This window comes from Monodelphis domestica, chromosome 4 (genome assembly GCF_027887165.1).
Source record: "Monodelphis domestica isolate mMonDom1 chromosome 4, mMonDom1.pri, whole genome shotgun sequence".
Lineage (NCBI taxonomy): Eukaryota > Metazoa > Chordata > Mammalia > Didelphimorphia > Didelphidae > Monodelphis > Monodelphis domestica.
This window is the reverse complement of record NC_077230.1, coordinates 284,530,220-284,548,139: the sequence shown is the minus strand read 5'-3', so window position 1 is coordinate 284,548,139 and position 17,920 is coordinate 284,530,220. Positions and strand designations below refer to the sequence as shown.

Sequence of the window (17,920 nt, the reverse complement as noted above, 5' to 3'; positions counted from 1 at the left end):
TGACCACTGCAGCACCAGTACATCGAATTCCATTACACAAATATGAAGAACCATCTGTGAATTACCAAATCTGGATTTTCAATAGGAGTGTCTTTTAAATGCATCCTAGGCATATCCATTAGAACTACTACTTCCACACACTCATATAATGGTTCACTGTTTTTTGCAAAATCAAGAAGAAGTGTACCTGGATTCAATCCATTACACCTCCTCAACTGAATGTTCTCACTACCCAGGAGAATAATTTCATACTTAGAAATTTGTCGATCTGAATAAGTTTGAGTATGAAATTTCCTCATTAGTGCTTCTATTTGATGTGAACAATATACAATCAGTGGACATCCCAAAATTAAATCTGCTGACTTCTGGTATAACACTGCAGCAACTGCTACACCCTTTAACAAGGAACTGTACCAGCAGCTATTGGATCAAGTTGACAACTATAATATCCAATTGGATGATAACTTTGTCCTAAAATCTGTGTCAGTACTCCAGAAGCAATAGCTTTAGTTTCATTGACAAATAGTTGGAATGGTTTTGTATAGTCTAGGATACCCAAAGCTGGAGCAGATAAAATGGTTTCATTAAGCTTCCTTAAGACTTGCAGATGTTCAGGCTTTAGTTTCAGAAGTTCTACAGAACCAGAACTGGTTAAATCTGTTAAACATTTTGTTAATTCAATTCCAACAAAAGAATCTTGATATCTCTTTGACACACTTTAGCATTTGGGGATGCAAGGAGAATATCAATCCATGAAATGCACCAATTTACTTTCTTTGAATGTTATAGTTTTTAGATCTCTATTCAGAATTTGTGAAAATTGGCTTGGCAAATTGGTGAATCCCTGGGGCAAAGGAGTCCAGGTCCTCCAGGTTTTTTCCCAGGTAAAAGCAAAGATCTTTTGAGAATCCTCATGAATTGGAATTGAGAAAAAAGCTGAGCATAAATCTACCACGGTGAAATATCTTTCCTGACTTGGAATGGAAGAAATTATACCAGCTGGACTTGGTACAACAGGATAAATTTTGATTACATAATCATTGACTGCTCTTAAATCTTGTATAAAACGATATACAACTTTGCCATTCTGATCTAACTTTGGCTTTTTGATTGGAAGAACAGGGGTATTAAATTCTGAGAAGCAAGGTATTATGATCCCTTGTTGGATTAGGGATTCAGTGATTGGTCTTATACCATCAATTGCTTCTTTAGTCAAGGGGTATAGAGACACACAAGGAACTGGCCCTTTCTTAGTCCTCACCCTTACTGGAGTAGCTGTTTTCAGTAGACCTACATTTGTGGAAGACTTTAACCAAATATCTTCAGGGATATCCTCAGGTACTGAATAGATTGAATCTAAGTCACCCTCTGTAAGAATAATCTAATGTAATCTAAGAATAATGTAATCTAAGAATAGCAATGGAAAAGCTTTCAGAGATTCTAGTAGAGGTAATAAGATATCACCAGTATCAGTACATTGGATTCTTCCCCTTAATTTATATAACAAATCTCTACCTAAAAGATTCATTGGATAGTCTGGCATACACAGAAATGCATGTTCCATAGAAAATGGACCTAAAGTAATCATTTTTGGCTGTACTTTTGCTACTCCCTGTGGTTTATCAGTAGCACCTGTTACTTCCATTATACCAACAGCTCTACAATTCTTAGGAAAACTTTGTGAAACTGATTTACTGGCTCTAGTATCAACCAGAAGATCACAAATCTGATCTACAATAGTTACAGTCACATATGGTTCTGTACAATTAGGTGGTTGAAATGTTTCCAACACTGGTACAAGCATGGTAATACAAACATACATACAAAGCTCAGTCATTTCCTGTCCATCCAAATTTATATCTGTTTGAATTGCATAAGGATAATTTTAGGGTTGTGACCCAAACTAAATTAATTTTGGTGCCAGGGGATATCCCAAATAAAATACCTAGATCAACTGGAAATTTATGGTGATTTTAATTAATATAGAGGAAATAAATTAAGAAGAAGGGAGAGGGAAAAGGTGTAGGATTTTTCCCTCCTGGCCTGTGCCAGAGGGAGTTCAAATTAGTGGCTTTTAAGAGGATAGTGTTGGAAGGTAAAGGAGAAAGGAATCAGCCTAAACTCCAAGAAGGCTCAGCTAAGATGCCTGAACCTGAACTAGCTACTCAGTTTCTCCCAGTATAGTATCAAGGGAAAACTCACCGCCAACTGAACAACAACTTCCACCATGCCAAGATTCTGGAACTCTTAGCATGCTGCCAGCCAGAGCCACATCTCTGGGGCAAGACACCAGAGAGAGGAAGTGATGCTAAGTATATATACAGTTTTACATCACATTCCTGCATCTCATCTGTACCAATGGTAGATTAAGCTTGACTTAGGGACAGCTCAGGGGTCTGTCAGCTGTTTCTGATTTGTCATTTGCTAGCACATTTCTATCAAAGGCCATCCTCCTAAATACTTAATCCTTAAGTATGGGTGTAGACATTCTTGATTTTGTTAGACTAAGTAGGGTGGAATAATCTAAAGTTCACAATTGCATGATATTTCCAGGATTTCACATCTTTAACACCATCATCAGCTTTTTCACTATTCTCATTGGTCATTATAATCTCTACTTTGGTATCATTGTTCTCATTTACAATACATTATCTTCATCCAATTTACATTCTTTACTATTTTCCATTATTTCACAATCATTGGAATTTTCCTCTAATTTTACATTACAATTTTCTTTTTTCCTCACAATTATTAACACTAATTCTAATATCCTTTGTTTCAGTCACATTATTTAAAACTTCATTAACATTATCTCCATTTTCCTTTGATTGTTCAAATACAGAAGAACTCTGGGTACACCTTCATAATGAAGATGCCCCTTTGTTCTGATCACCATCATGCCCACTCACTACTTGACTTTGGATCTTGCTCCTCACTTACCTCACTCCTGCATAGTGTTCAAATCAGGTGCTTGAGCTCCCTGACAGCAAGCATTTTGGCAAGTGTTAACATTATTTCTCCTTTGATAATTATTGTTCCAGTTATTATTATTCCAATTATTATAATTATTCTGTCTATTATATCCACCATTCCTATTTAATTGCCTGGAAAATTGACCTCTGAACCTGCATTCCCTAACAAAGTGACCAACACAATTACACAAGAAACACCTCAGAAGTCCAGATCTCCTTTCTTTAGACTTATATTGGTTATTTGGCTAATCAGATCTAAAAGCTGCCACTGCCTTAATTTCTTTTATTTCACTGTCCCTTGCTTTGTTTTCTGCATTGCTCAATTTCTTTTTCAAATCCTCTATTAAAGTGTCCCTTTCTTCATATTTATCATCATTGTCAATACACAAATATGTTGCCTTTCTCCTTAATTCTTCTAGTCTCATTTCTTCCCAATCAGGACAATTATTTCTAAAAAATAATTTAATCTTAGGAATTGCATTTCTTACAAATATCCTCATAGTGTGAGCTATTGTGCTATCTTCTAACACATTCATGTCTAAGAAACTTTCTGCCTCTTCTGTGATTCTCTCAAGGAAATTTGTAGGTGTCTCATTTACTTTCTGTTTAATATTCTCAAATTTAAACCAGGCATTAGGTCTTTCAGTATGTCTCTTCATCACATCCAAAATTGACCTTCTGGCTTGTTTCATCATTTCATAATCTGTAGTTGAATTAATATACAAACTTTGAAAATTTCTTGCCCATGGGGTCAATAATGGATCATTCCTTGTTTCTTCTATTAATTTATTCCTTTCCCTTTTAGTTAACAATTCATTCATTAATAAACAAAATCACAATAATTGGGATCAAAAATTTCTATAGCTTTTTGAAATTCCCTCACCACCTTGTTTGATTCTTTGGAAAAGCAAGGAGTCCTGTGTCTAATGGTTTCTAAATCTTCCAGCGTGAATAATTTGTGTGTTTTTACTTTGTATATCTCATCTTGTGTTACAACCAGGATATCTCTTAAAGGGAACAGTGATGCTTGATTTTTATTGCATTCTGCCTCTTCCCTTGCCAGTCTAGAAAATTTCTTAATTTTCCCATAATTATTTTCCTTATTAATATCATTATCCTTTAAATCATTTATAATATCATTAGTTAAAATAATCCTTTCCTTCATACATAACTCCATTACCTCTATCTTTTCTTTCATAATCATAATCATCTACTTCATCTCAGAATCTTTTGTTATCCATAACAGACGAGCTCTCACTCTATAGCCAACACCAAAAAACACAAATTACATTTATACAAATAAACATAAACAAATCAAAGTTACATGGGCTAAGAGGAATCTTATAGTTAATTCTATCAGTAGTTTCATCCATTCATATCCTAGAAGTACATAACAACACTGGGGAAACAGGGTAAAAATTCCATAGGGGATATATGAAACACAATCCTATAAAAAGCATAATACAAAATTTCCCATGTCCCCTGACATGATGTTTACATTAAACGTAAAGTTACTATACTATACAGGATATGTTCTATTATAATCCACTTTGATTATTATTTATAAACACTAAAGAACAGAACAACAAAAAATCAACAACTAAAAGCATGTCTACCTAGCGTATGTGTTAGTGGCCTTTAAACAATTAATCCCCCTCAGAATCCAGCAAGAGTCAGAGAGTTTCATGTCAATCAGGGCATTCACCCTGGGGAGCAGCCAAGTGCTGAATAGGGTCAATGTAATGTTGCACTTAACTGCCTCTCAGCCCCCAACTTTCTGATCTGACTATTTTTCCCTGGCCTAAGTCAAATTTCCCTAGGCTTGTCTAGTTGGCTCTGCCAAATGTAATAAGGAAGGTAAAAGGAAGGGTTTAAACTAGTTATAAATATATAATAAAAGGTTTATTAAACTAAAAAGAGAAGGATGGGAAGGAAATCAGGGAATGACTTACTTCTAACCCCCACCCAATTATTAAACCCTAAACTTTCTAAATTATCCTAAACTATCTAATTAAATGAGTAATTAAAGTCACAGAGGCATTTGTAGGGCAAAGACAAAAGGGGCCCACAGGAATCTCACAACCAAGAGTCCTCCTTTGCTCCAGTCAGCAGTCCTAGGGAGAGATGTCAACAACTCCAGTAGAAATCCACTTTCTCTGTGGTATTCAGCAGTAGGAAGCAGGCAGAAATATCCAGATAGCCAAAGGAAAGTAACCACTGGTTTTCTGGGTCCACCCCAGAAACCCAGACAGGTATTCTCTGGTTTATCCTGAGATACAGAGAGATGTAGCTTCCCCCTCCTATGGAGTTCAGCAACTGACACCAACTGATCTCAGTAACTGCTTCTGTGTCCAGTCCCAGGTCCTGGGAGAGTTCTTAGTGTAATATTGGCCCTGAAACATCTCTAGCATTCAGCTTTGCAAAATCCCCTTCTTACACTAGCTGGGTTACTTTTTACAACTCTTTTAATTCTATTTGTCTCAGTTTCCTCATCTATAAAACAAACTAGAAGAAAATCCCAAATGAGATCATAAGAGTCAGTCATGGATGAAACAACTGAACAAGAATTATGGAAACTCTTTAATTTGGAGGTAGAAAATTGGTGTAGCATCACAGTAGACATGAGTTAATTCATAATGCATAACACCAGCATCTACTCCATTTGTCAGCAAAATATTAAACCACATTGACCTAGTGGATTTACTGGTAGAGGAACTTGTCCTGGGAAAGTACATGTGAGCAGAGAGGCCAAAATTGCCTTAGATATTTCCAGAATGGTAATGTGATAGCACAAGATCCAATAAAGAAATGGAAGTATAGTTGGGGAAAAGAAAGGCTACACTTGCATAAAACCAAAGGAAATCAAAGTAATTTCTCCCTGGAACCTCAATCCTATTTTTCTTATTCCTGAGTAATGTTGCTTAATGGTTTCTGATCCACTGGTAATCCTTGCAACAACATTCCCAGGGAAAGGACTGTCCTGTGGCAATTAGGGTTGTGATTTCCTTGGTCTTCTTTAAGAAATACCACTGATGACTAGAACAAATCTGGTGACTTCTTTTGAAAATCTTAAGTGTGACAATTGATTCATCATGTCCTGCCATAACATTTGTTGTTCGGTTGTTTCAGTCCTGTCTAATTCTTTGTGACCACATTTGAAGTTGTTTGTTTGTTTGTTTGTTTTTTGGCAAAGATACTGGAATGGTTTGCCATTTCCTTCTTCAGCTCATTTTACAGATGAAGAAACTGAGGCAAATGGGGTTAAGTAACTTACCCAGAGTCACACAGATAGTAAGTATCTGTGATCAGATTTGAACTTGGATCTTTCTGATTCTAGGCCCAGGCCTATATTCACTGTGGGACATAGCTGCCCTGCAATAGCATAATCCTTTGGAATTTCTAAACCAAGGCTGTTTATTATTATTATTATTATATAACATTTCAGTTACCTTATTTCTCTTCATTGCATACTATTCCCCTAGACTCTTTCATGACACCTTGAGACCTAAGCACTCACCTAATGTCACTTCTATAATGCATTCTTACTTTGACTTGAGTGCCAAACATGCACTTAGAGATTACATTGGTTGACAAGAATTTACCCCCTCAGTCATGCTCCATGCTTCCTTACTCTTATCTTGGCTTGGCACACCAACTCAAAGTAATCCTAGCAACCCATTTTGAAACACATCTTTGAGGTGAGGGTTGTGATGAAAATATCTAGATGAGATTCCAGAGAACTTTTGAATTGTTTCAGTCTATGGGAGGAGGGTATGGAAATCCAAACATCTTGAGTCAAAGTTTATTGGAAGGGCAGGTCCTGGTGATGGGAAGTCTATGTGGGAGAAGCATGACAAGGTGTTTGACTTTAAATTGAATGACAGAGATGGCCATTTCTTCTTGCCCTCCTGGATCATAAATATTTCTCTTTCTTTCCTCCCCACAGGGCCTGGTGCAGTCATTGATGGGGTAAGCTCTGCCTCCAGAGCACTGGCATGCCTCTGGCTATTGGGGACCCTCTTTGTCCACTTCTTCATCAAGTTTTGATGAGAAACCCGAGGGTCCTCTGAGCGACGCCTGACTTCTCCAAACCACAGACTTTACTCTTCTACACTGCGGAGGGCAAACCAGTTTTGTTTTGTTTTTGTTTTTCAGCTTGAATGAGTGGGGATGGGGGGAGGGGGTGGGGAGGGTTCTGCAATGTGTAGGATAATCAATCATGGGTGTGTTCAAAAATTGAATATGTTTCTTCTCCCTTAGCCCTACCTTCTCCTCTGCTCCTCTCCCCATTGTCTTCCCCGTAACTTCTGTTTTGGCAAAAAGTCTATTTTGGTTGAACCCATAAATGCCCCAGAGATGCACCTTGGTTCATGAAATAGTGCACGGCAAGAATTACATCAGAGAGTCCTAGTGTTTGTGTCTCTTAAGCTAACAAATCACCCTTTTTGTTATGCTGTTCAAATGACTCCATGTTTTTAAGTGTCTGATGACATTGGATTTGTCTCACCCATCAAGGTGGATTTTTTAATAGATGTACACACATATATTATTCTGCCACCTCCCTTTGGCACCATACTCTACCCATAACCTGCACCAAATAGAGGTATGGGGCAAAAGGGGGTTGTGAAATTTACTAAAAGTGGAAGTACATCTGGTAAAAGAGAGAGAAAATCTCTGGCATGTGGGAAACTAGAGTAGAGTGGATGGGAAAAGAAAATATTGGGAGACTGAGTTTCTTCTTTAAAAATTCCTGGCTGGTCGATTAAAAAAAAAAACACAATAAATAGGTGGCTGATTCATTGGGTCTTATCTAACTATCAGTCAAAGCAATCCTATGGCTATCCATCTATTCAACTGTCTGGTCTATCCATCCATCCAATTATCTATCCACCTGTCTTTCTCTCTAACAATCTATTTACTCTATTTATCAATCTATCAGTATAATTATCTACATTTTTCTCCAACTCTCTCTCTCTCTACTCTTATTCATCTATCACTGTAATCATCTCTAATCACCTAGTGTCTATCTTTCTCAATCCATTTCTTCCTCAAATCAAACTACTCTAAATAGATATTTGTGTTTTCACAGTGACATATCAACTTTGCATATAAAAGCCAATTTTTTCAGATTGATCAGAAAGATAAGCAATATCTAATCACATGGACATTTTAGAATCTGATGTTCCATTCATCAAAAGTGGACTATGATAACCCATGAGTTTCAATAGCAATCTATTACTTACTATACACTAAAACATTTTCTTTTCTAGTCACAGATGAGTCCCATGAGTACCTTAATTAACTAGCATGATACTTTCCTTTGGGATCTGATTGACCAAGATGCCAGTCATTAGAAATACATGTGCTTTTTGACTTTCTAAGGGAGCATAAGCTATGATTCTATTTGACCAAATGCAGGGCATGTATATTCCTTATCAAAATAAAAGGGGGAAAACAAAGAAACAAACAAAAATATAAGACAATGGCCTCCTGCAACATGAACACACCATTCAATCACTCTGAACTTCAGCACCTCATCTAGTGTCTCCTCTCTACTCCAGTCTGGGTTTGGCCTGTTTGAAAACTATCCATTTAAAAGCTGATGGAGTCCAATTATAGGGCTGGTGTGTTGAAAGTGCACATATTTGTTTCGGAAGCTCTTCTGAGCAGAGGGCACTTGAGAGACTGACTTAATTTCTAAGCACTTGATTAACCCAACACTGCAAACAGAAGGGGAAAATATGTGTCACACACATTTCCTCTTTTGTGGGGCTTCTCCTCCAATGGCTTTGAGGAAATCTAGCACCATCTCCTTTTTTCTCTATATCATAGCTGATCCAGATTCCATACAAGAGATGATCTTTCATGTCTGCACTTTCTTGGGGCATCTCCTGGGGCAATCAGGATTTGGCCATTCCTGTGTGCCAGTGGACCAAAAAGGACTGCAATAAAAATGACCCTTGGTTATATCTCTTTTTACATACTTAGGGTACTGCCAAGAGACATGCAAATCGCCAGCATTGGCATTCTCCCACTCATTCTCTGACCTAGTGTGCTGTAAAATGCCAGCAGCCTAGCTGGGAAAAAAAAATGGGCTGCTCTTAAGGCATATTCTGTTGAATGTTCTTAATGTTTAATATTTATTCTTTCTCCACCATCACAAGCTGCCTCTTCAGTTTTGTCTGTGTCAGTTCCTGGACATGACATACAAAGTGAGAAAATCCATCCATGCGCCTTCCACCTCCTTAGGTGCTTTTAGCACACAAAATGCCAGGCACACTAGTGAAGGTCAGTTGTTGTGAATGGAATTTTAGCCCCCTCAAACAACAGGAAAAAAGCAACTGCCAGGAGACAGACTCTGGGAACATGTGAGATGTGCCAACAGTTTTCTACCTATTGTAAATTCCCGGGGATAATCCAGTGAGCAGGTATGAGGCTAGAATTGAAGGTCAGACATAAGCATTTAAAATTGCTCAATACAGACCCATGCATAAGTAAGGCCATAGTAAGACAAATGTCATGCAGAATATCTGAGTGCCATATTGATAAACTAAACATATCACATAAGAGCTAAGCATATGTATGTGCTGGGAGTAGGGCAAGAAGAAAGAAATCCTCTTGATGGTATAATTCTCAAAAGTCCAAACTACATGTTGTCTATTGAGCTTTTCCTTTTTCTTCTAAAAGAAGGATTCCCTACTCTTGTTAGTGAAGGAGAAGTTAAAAACATCTCCAGAAACATGATCTTGAATAATTATCTCCTTGCCTTTTCTCTTTTACCCCTTGATGGCTTGCCCTCTTGCTACACTTAAATTAAGGATCCATAGCATCATATCTGTGAATACTCCTTCCAATAATGTGAATCACCTCCTGTCCACTCTATGAGTAGTTTTATGAGTTGCTATGGCTGAAAAAAAAAACTATTACCCAACAGCCACTGCCATATTAGTAACCAAAAGATAAAACCACAGTAAGCACCCACCTCATCCCTCCCATCCCAGGCAACAAGGAGAAAAGGGAAGTCAGGAAACAGAGTAAAATTGTTCTGACTCTCTTATCACCACCATCCATGGGAGAACAGGTGAGGAAGGTTTGTGAAAGTGGACCATTGGGAAGGACAATGAAGTTTCTTCTAGGAAACCCTTCCATGATTTTCTGCTTTGTTATTTTAACTATAGGGATGCTAATACCTCTGGCCATTAGATGTCTCAAAAATTATGGTGAGAATTAGATAGCAAATAGTCTACTTGTCATTTTTTCACTAAGAGAGCATTTCACTACTTCCATAAGGCTTTTACTTCTACAGGGAGAATCCTTAAGCCTTTTGGACAAATTTGGCCCAAGATTGCAAATGGAGGAAGAAGGGATGCAGACACCAATACTAAGACAAGTCTTTGACCAGCTAGTAGCCCATTCCAAATTTGTGAAGTAGGAGAGAGGGAAGACAAATAATGCAGAGGAGGCCAAGTTGAATTCAGCAATGAAGCTAAGAAGCTCTCATTCCCCTTTCCCAAAACTAAGTTTAACACTTCCACCAAAGTAATGTCAATGAAAGTGCTCGTGGTAAGGCTAATGCCAAGCTTGTTCTTCTGTAGTTTAATGTCAAGTGCCTGATACAGTCATCCACAAGTCTAAGTGTGTTTTCTTTTTCTGGGTTTTCTTTTTTGTGTGTGGGGGGAGGGGTATATCCTAGGAACATGCACATATTTTAAGCTTAGAGTATTGGGCATGACTGCTCTGATCAGTTAGTGTTCATCTAAACAAAGGGAAATGATAGACTTTAGTATCTAAAAGACGCCCAAGTCTCTTCCCCTGCAGTCCAGCCCAGGCCAAACCTTGGAGGACAGCATTCCGCTGCCTGGGTGGTGGTTTTGTCTCAGGAGCTGACTGACCAGCATTGAACTTTGGGTGAGGATTGTGCTCTGGGACTGTAGGCAAAGCAGATCCAGGTCAGAAGTAGAAAGGCCTGTTTCAGGACCTGCCCAGTCATCTCGTTCTCCACCTAAAGGAGGTTAGCCCATTCCACCTGAGGTCAGAAGAGATTCCAAGCTGGAGAAGAGCAGAGAGCACCAAGGAATACAGCTAACCCCATGGGGAGCATAGCATTGTCACTGCATCGGGTCTTTATACACAAAATATGAAAGAGGAGCGATGCTCCCAGCTGAAATGTCTTCTCTTCTGCAGCTGTTGTGTGGCCCTTGCCAACATTATCACAGGAAGGAGGGGGTGGAGTGGTTAAGGGTGGGGAAAAGCATCTTCCCCAATTTGACACTGAGCTGTCACCAGGGAGAAACTGGCTTTTAAATAGCTGAAACCAGCCAAACAAAAATGAATCTCCATATCTTTATATATAATCAGGGGAAGCAGTTAGAAATTTTGCTTTTTTGGTAAAATACATTTCCCCTTCTTTTTTTCTTTTTTATTTTTCTGCAGAAGTCCTAGTCCTGGGACCTTTCTAGTTTCATTGACCATAATGTTACTCCCCCATTGACCACTTACTGCCACCCTCCCTCCATCCTCTCCTCCCAGACACACAAACTGGAGAAGATGCTGGAAAACTTCACAGGTGTGCGGTTTGGAAGGCAACATTTTCTAACATACCACATGATAAGAAGTCCTAATGATCACTAAAAACAAACAAATGAGCAAAAAAAAAAAGCCAGTCTCATTTTCCACATTGCTTGCTGAAAAGAAGTAAATGAAGGAAGGAAGAATTACATTTGCAATTAAAAGATGGGGCAAAAAGATATTGAAATGGTTCAGGATGGCTTTCAGGTGCAAAAAATATCTAAAGTAAAATGAAGTGGACTTAATCAGGCCCAATTGTCTCCATCCCAAAAGTAATAGTTGACTGTGCTCAATTATTTGGGGGACTTTTCTAAAAGACTTCTGTTTAAAGGACATCCCTTTATTGGGCCCCTTTAAAGCATTGTACAATGGCTGTTGATCGCAGGAGGTGAAGAAGGTAGGATGGTGAACCCCTAAGAGTCCTCTTGAGCCACAGTCAATATTATCTAGCAGAAGCAGAGTTGAAGACAATGATGATAACAATGATCATGATGAAACAGGAATTGCTGCCCGTTGTATCAGTCACGGGGAGCATTTTAATCATTCAAAAATTTTTGTGACATGTCAAGTGCAGTTGTGAGGAATGTGTGGGTGTATGAAAATGTATCTGTCCAGTTCTGAGTCCTTCTCTAGGTTTTAACAAAGTTCTCTATGACTTATCAATGGTGCAGTTCTAGCTGTCAGAATATGGGTGTGCACATTCTCACAATTATCCTTAAAAGCAAATCTATGTTCAAATGCTTTAAAATTTTATCAAACAGAAATGAGTATAACTTTGTCAGCCTTCTAGGGTTATTTTGATTTGGTTTATTTTTTCATTTTAATTTTCCTGTTTTTTCTTATTTCAAAAAAGCAATGAAGTCTTTTTTTGGTCAATAATTGTATTAAGGGTGAATATACTACCTGAATTTTTGTGCATGTTACATTGTAGTTGTAACCTTTTCTAATTCAGGATGAATAAGAGATGGTTGTGATTGTGCAGTGTATCAATAAAGTTCAAAGAAATTTGTACCTTTCGGGGGGCTATTTATTAGGCTTTGTTGGACATTGGGATTGAGAAACAATGAAATATGTATAACTTTACCTATACCAATAATATGGGTCCTATGGGCCAGGACATAATTACTGACCTAAAAATTGCATCAGATATTTTCATGTTGCCTCATCATCACTCCTCACTTCTGCCCACATATGCTAAATAGATCAATGTGGATAAAATCAATACCTTCCTGCAGATGGTCTATTGAAACTTCTTTCAATGTACCCATGTGTAATGAAGCAACTGTGTGTTTTACAGTCCTCATATAGTATGCACCTTTAGGCCCAATGTTTGAGGCATTGGCACAGACTTTTAAAAAATGCCAGGTTGTGCAAAAGAGGGAACTTTAAAAAAAATTACAAAGGTAATGCATTGGTACTTCTATTTATATGATCCCCGTTGCTCATAGCCACTGGATCAGAAACTACTATGATGCTGAAAACATGGCAAGAGATGGTGATTCTCTTGTGGGTTGATTCAAATAGAATTGTCTGATGAAGATGAATTTTTCTTTAGCCTATGTTTTATGGAAACATTCATGACTCAGTGAAGAGTATGCAAGTGTGGTTCAGTGGGGTTACTGGTCTAAGAATAAGGAGAACTTTCCTTTTTTCCTCTGGTTCCTTGTTATCATATCATCATCCTCCTATTTTCACTCAGTCCTACCCTCACACCACAGCTTTTCCCTTTTCATCACTTCCCAAAATAGCATAAATATTTTTTCTTTCACCATTTAGCCTCTCAATTATCTCTAGACCAATATGTTCATTTTAACTCTGCTACTAACTAGTTATATGGTCTTGGGCTAGGCATGTAACTCATTTGTCTTTCAGTTTCCTCATCTCTAAAATAATGAAACTGTCCTAAGATATCTATAGCTCTGACATTTGACAATACATATCTATGGCTCTTTGAACCACTGTTTTTTTCATTAAGATTGCACCCAAATGAGAGCCATTGGTATGTGTGACTTATTTTGGGAGCTGAAATAAAATGATCTCATTTCATTTCATAATTGCTTTATAATTTATTAGTAATCCCTGGGAGGAGTAAAAGGTTGCCTTTTGGTCTCAGTTCTGCCTTTGGTGTCCTAGTTTAGTGACGATCACTTTGTGCTTCCTTTTGCTTTTAGTTTTTCCCACCCAGGGATAGGGTACAAATAAAAAAAAAGCAGCCAATGTTCTTTGAAAATAAGTGTCAAAAATTTAATGTATGGATAGATGATTGTAGTTTTTGAGACACCCAGATTTATTTTGAATGAATGACTTACAGATGTAGCTGATTACCAATTTTCCTGGTCAACCAATAGCTTTAGTAATCATTTATTCTTCCTCTCCCTTTTCCTCTGTCCTTTCATCAGCCTTTTCTTGTGTGCCCTGAACCCTCCTCTTTTTTCCGCTTATACCATAACTTTCACCCATCCATCTGTTCCCCTGCTGGGGTGGGCATTTATCCTTCTCTTACTCCATCTAGGCACTCAGAGTACTATTAATCATCTATGTACCAATTTATTCCTCCATCAGCTAACCACTCACCTAGCCATTCACATATTATTTCCCCATTTATCTGCCCCTTATTCCATCTATCCACTCATCCACTTCCCTAATGCAACTATCCCCCATCTATTTATTTAAACCACCTATCCATTCCCCATCTGTCAATCCATCTACCTAGCATCCTCAAGCTAGCCTTTGGCAGACATACCTATTTACCAGCCCACTTCAATGTAATGAAAATCTTTGCTGTTATCTCTCCATTCAGCAAGGGAGGCTTTATCTAGTTATTCTTAAGCACAGCAGTTAAGCGATCAGATGCATTTTCGTTATCTTTCCGCAAAATACATGCTATTAAAAACATACACACAGAGAAATGCCTCCAGAGATGTATGATTGGTGTACCTATTCCTATCAAGATGTATTAAAGTGGGAGGAGGATGGGAAAGCAGGGGTGCCTGGGAAACCCCCAGATGGGCAGATGCTGATGTTTAACACTCTACCAAGTCCTACAAGGAACAGCAACTAAAACATTAGGAAATACCTTATAGGAACTAGGTACATGTTGCCTGAGGAAGAGAACACTCAGACTCTCACTTTTTAAAAAGTATGTGAAGCATGGCCACGTAAAAAGTTGATTCTCCTCTAAAGGCTAGAAATAGAACCAATGTCTGTAAGGCACAGAAAAACAGACATTTTTTTTTTTTGCCTCATAAAGGAAAAACTTCCTAGTAATTAGAACTGGTTCAAGTGTGAGTGGGCTGTCTTAAGAAGAAATAAGTTTCTATTCACTTGAGGTGTTCAAATGGAAATTGAGAAACTATTTTTTGGGATCAGATGTTATAGAAGGTAATCAGATAGTGCATACTTTTAGAGATTTGACTAAATGGCATTCAAGATAACTTTCAACTCTCATATCCAATGTCTTTCAAAAGACATTATTGGAGGGCACCTGGGTAGCTCAGTGGATTGAGAGCCAGGTCTAGAGATGGGAGGTCCTGGGTTCAAGTCTGGCCTCAGATATTTCCCAGCTGTGTGACTTTGGGCAAGTCACTTAACCCCCATTGCCTAGCCCATACCACTCTTCTGCCTTGGAATCAATATTGATAGTATTGATTCCAAGACAGAAGGTAAGGGTTTTTTTAATACATCATTGGTAAAGATTGAATGAGAAAGAATAGTAACAAGCTTAAGATTGAAATCTCTAATGAATCAATACTTTCGCTGAAAAGAAAAAAATAATACACACACAAACACATACACACAGAGATACAGGGGGTGGGGGTGGGGGACAAATGATAGATAAAAGAATTATACCCTTCAGTCAAATTTCTGAAGAAAAAAAAAACAACAAACAACTGAGTCCATGAAGTCAAAATGATGACATCTTCTTCTAATCCTGTTCAGGTTTTCCTAAGGGTCATGGAATAATCCTTTTCCTTTTGCCTATTCAGTCTAAGCAAAGACTGAGGCTTTAGAAAGGATTAAGAGGTTTCTGGTTTCCTATTCCCCACTGAAGGGTGAAGAATTGAAGTCTGAATATGTAAAACAGACAGCTGATAGAGAGCCTGTACATTTACTATGGAAGCAACATGGCCACAGCAAAATCAACCAACCTGTGTTAACTGACTGGCTGAATGAGTGATTGAATGGATGAATGAATGAATCAGTGAATTTAATGAACTCGAAAAGACCCCAGCCACACTTAGTTAAGGACAAATAATTCTCTGGATCTCCCAGATAGCCAGAGCTTCATTTGCAAGCTGGCTAGAGCATCCATTATAGAGTCTAAAAAAGTACCATACTCATTGTTTCAATGGATCAAGATACTACATGTTTCTTTGATGAAGGAATAAAGGGAAAGTGTTGCCAGAGATGAGGTAGTCAAGTAATATTAGGCTGATGACTAACACCAGAGATTTTTTAGGAATGAGAAACAAAAGTTTGAGGTTTGAGTCTATGTATATATACATATAACATTCTACATATTATGCACATACATCTATATTTCCATATGTGTATTTTATAGCTCTGTCTTCATATGTACTATAAAAGTTTGTATAAGTTAATAAAGTTCAAAAGTTCAAAAAAGTTCATAAATACTATAAAATTACTATATATAAAGGTGTAAATGAGGATTATGGTTATTACACATATATTATGTGAGTGTATATGTGTGTTGTACTTTTCTCTAAATTGACCTTTTCTAAGCAAAAATTAGGGCAGGATCTAAGATTTTCAAATAAATACTTTAAAACATTCATTTTATTTGGGGTAAAACAAAACAAAGCTACTCATGGTAAAGATGTTATCTTTTCTTCAGATATCCCTCTTCTGCCTTACTCCCTAGACTAAAGATTTCTTCTTCTGTACCCCCAAATAGCTATATGCTCTATTTATTGGATTCAGTAATGAAAACCCCATTGGATAGTTGACTTCAGTACTTCGAGTTGGGGTGGGACAAAAGAAATATATTTTTCATCGCTGAGGCAGGGATTTGAGCTTCAATAGTCACCAGCCATTTCTCTGTCCATGGTGCTAGGTTCAGGCATATGATTTGTGGAAATAGAAATAGTATATAATTCTCTAAAGCAGGAAAAAAAAGGTACATAATTTGTAAGGATGTGGTGAGAATCAGGGAATGCGGTTATAGGTCCAGCTTTAAATTTTTTTTTTAATTCAACATTTAAAATTAAAAAAAATAAAATTTAATTTAAAATTAAAAATAAAGTTCTTTGTTTCTCTGTCCACAGAGGGCAGCCCTTTTTAGGTACCATCAGCACTTATTTGATGGCCCTAGGTAGAACTCACCTGTAATAAAGATTCTCCAACCCCAAGTCTATCAAGACAATATACTATATAGATCCACTAACGGTTTTAGCTCCAAGGACCCCATTTCCACGGATTTTCTGCTTGGAAAGGAAGCTGAGAGTCTTCCTAGTGCAATCCTCATGTGAACAGTGATCCTGTCTACAACAATATAGATCATCTAGTCACCACCTGAACACATCTAACAACAAGCTACTCACCACCTATCAAAGTAGCCTATTCTATTTTTAAGACAGTTCTATTGATTTTAGAAGGACTGTTTCCTTTTAAAAGGACAAAGTTGAAATCACCCCACCCTTATAACTTAATCAACATACCATTCATCTCTCTCCCCCCCATTTCCTGAATCATGATTCTATCTTGAACAATTTTTTCTAACTGCTCTTCCTAAAGATGGGTGGGGAAACGAGTTTCTGATTAGGCAGTCAGAAGGTCACAGATGATGTAAGAGGAAGGGAGGTGGGGGAGGTACAAAACACACACAGCTGTAGTAGTCAACCAGATGTGATTTGACACTTTCGATATCTAACAAGAGGGGTCAGGCCATTAATCACTAGGTAAAGTGGGAATAATAGAGGAGAAAGAGTATATCTGAAAAGAAGTTATTATAATTTTCCTGATACATGAACAATATAGAAGTCTTCCCTGTACAGTATACTGACACATTGCCTTTACCTACATTGTTCCATATGTGGCACCTCAAAAAAAATTGTTAGAAAGGTTCCTTGGATTCATCATCTTTGTATGGGACAGCCAACTTATAACAAAGTAGAAAAAAAATCACAGGTAAGTGCCTCTAGAAATCAGATATTATGTCATTTATCACAAAAGTAAGGGAAGACTGTAGTATCAGCTGGGTGACAAGAGAGTCTAGCTGTCTCTCAAGGTACACACATTTGGGAGGGGGGATCAATTTAAGATATCTATCAGTTCTTTAATAAGCATTTTAGTAAGCACTTAGTATGTGCCAGACATTGTCCTGGGGATACAAAGAAAGGCAAAAGTCTCTCCCCTGTTAT

At 37.7% G+C, this 17,920-nt stretch overlaps 1 protein-coding gene across 6 annotated transcripts in view; it reads left to right on the top strand.

Annotated features, from left to right (window-relative positions):
- The window catches only part of OPCML (opioid binding protein/cell adhesion molecule like), a 1,618,997-nt gene extending 1,606,441 nt beyond the window's left edge, over positions 1-12,556 (top strand). For all 6 annotated transcript variants that reach the window (XM_056825126.1, XM_056825127.1, XM_056825125.1 and 3 more), the window contains one exon: positions 6,919-12,556. In XM_056825126.1, the coding sequence (XP_056681104.1) occupies positions 6,919-7,019 (101 nt within the window). In that variant the 3' untranslated portion in view covers positions 7,020-12,556. The remainder of the gene's footprint in view (positions 1-6,918) is intronic.
- Positions 12,557-17,920: the final 5,364 nt, after the last annotated feature.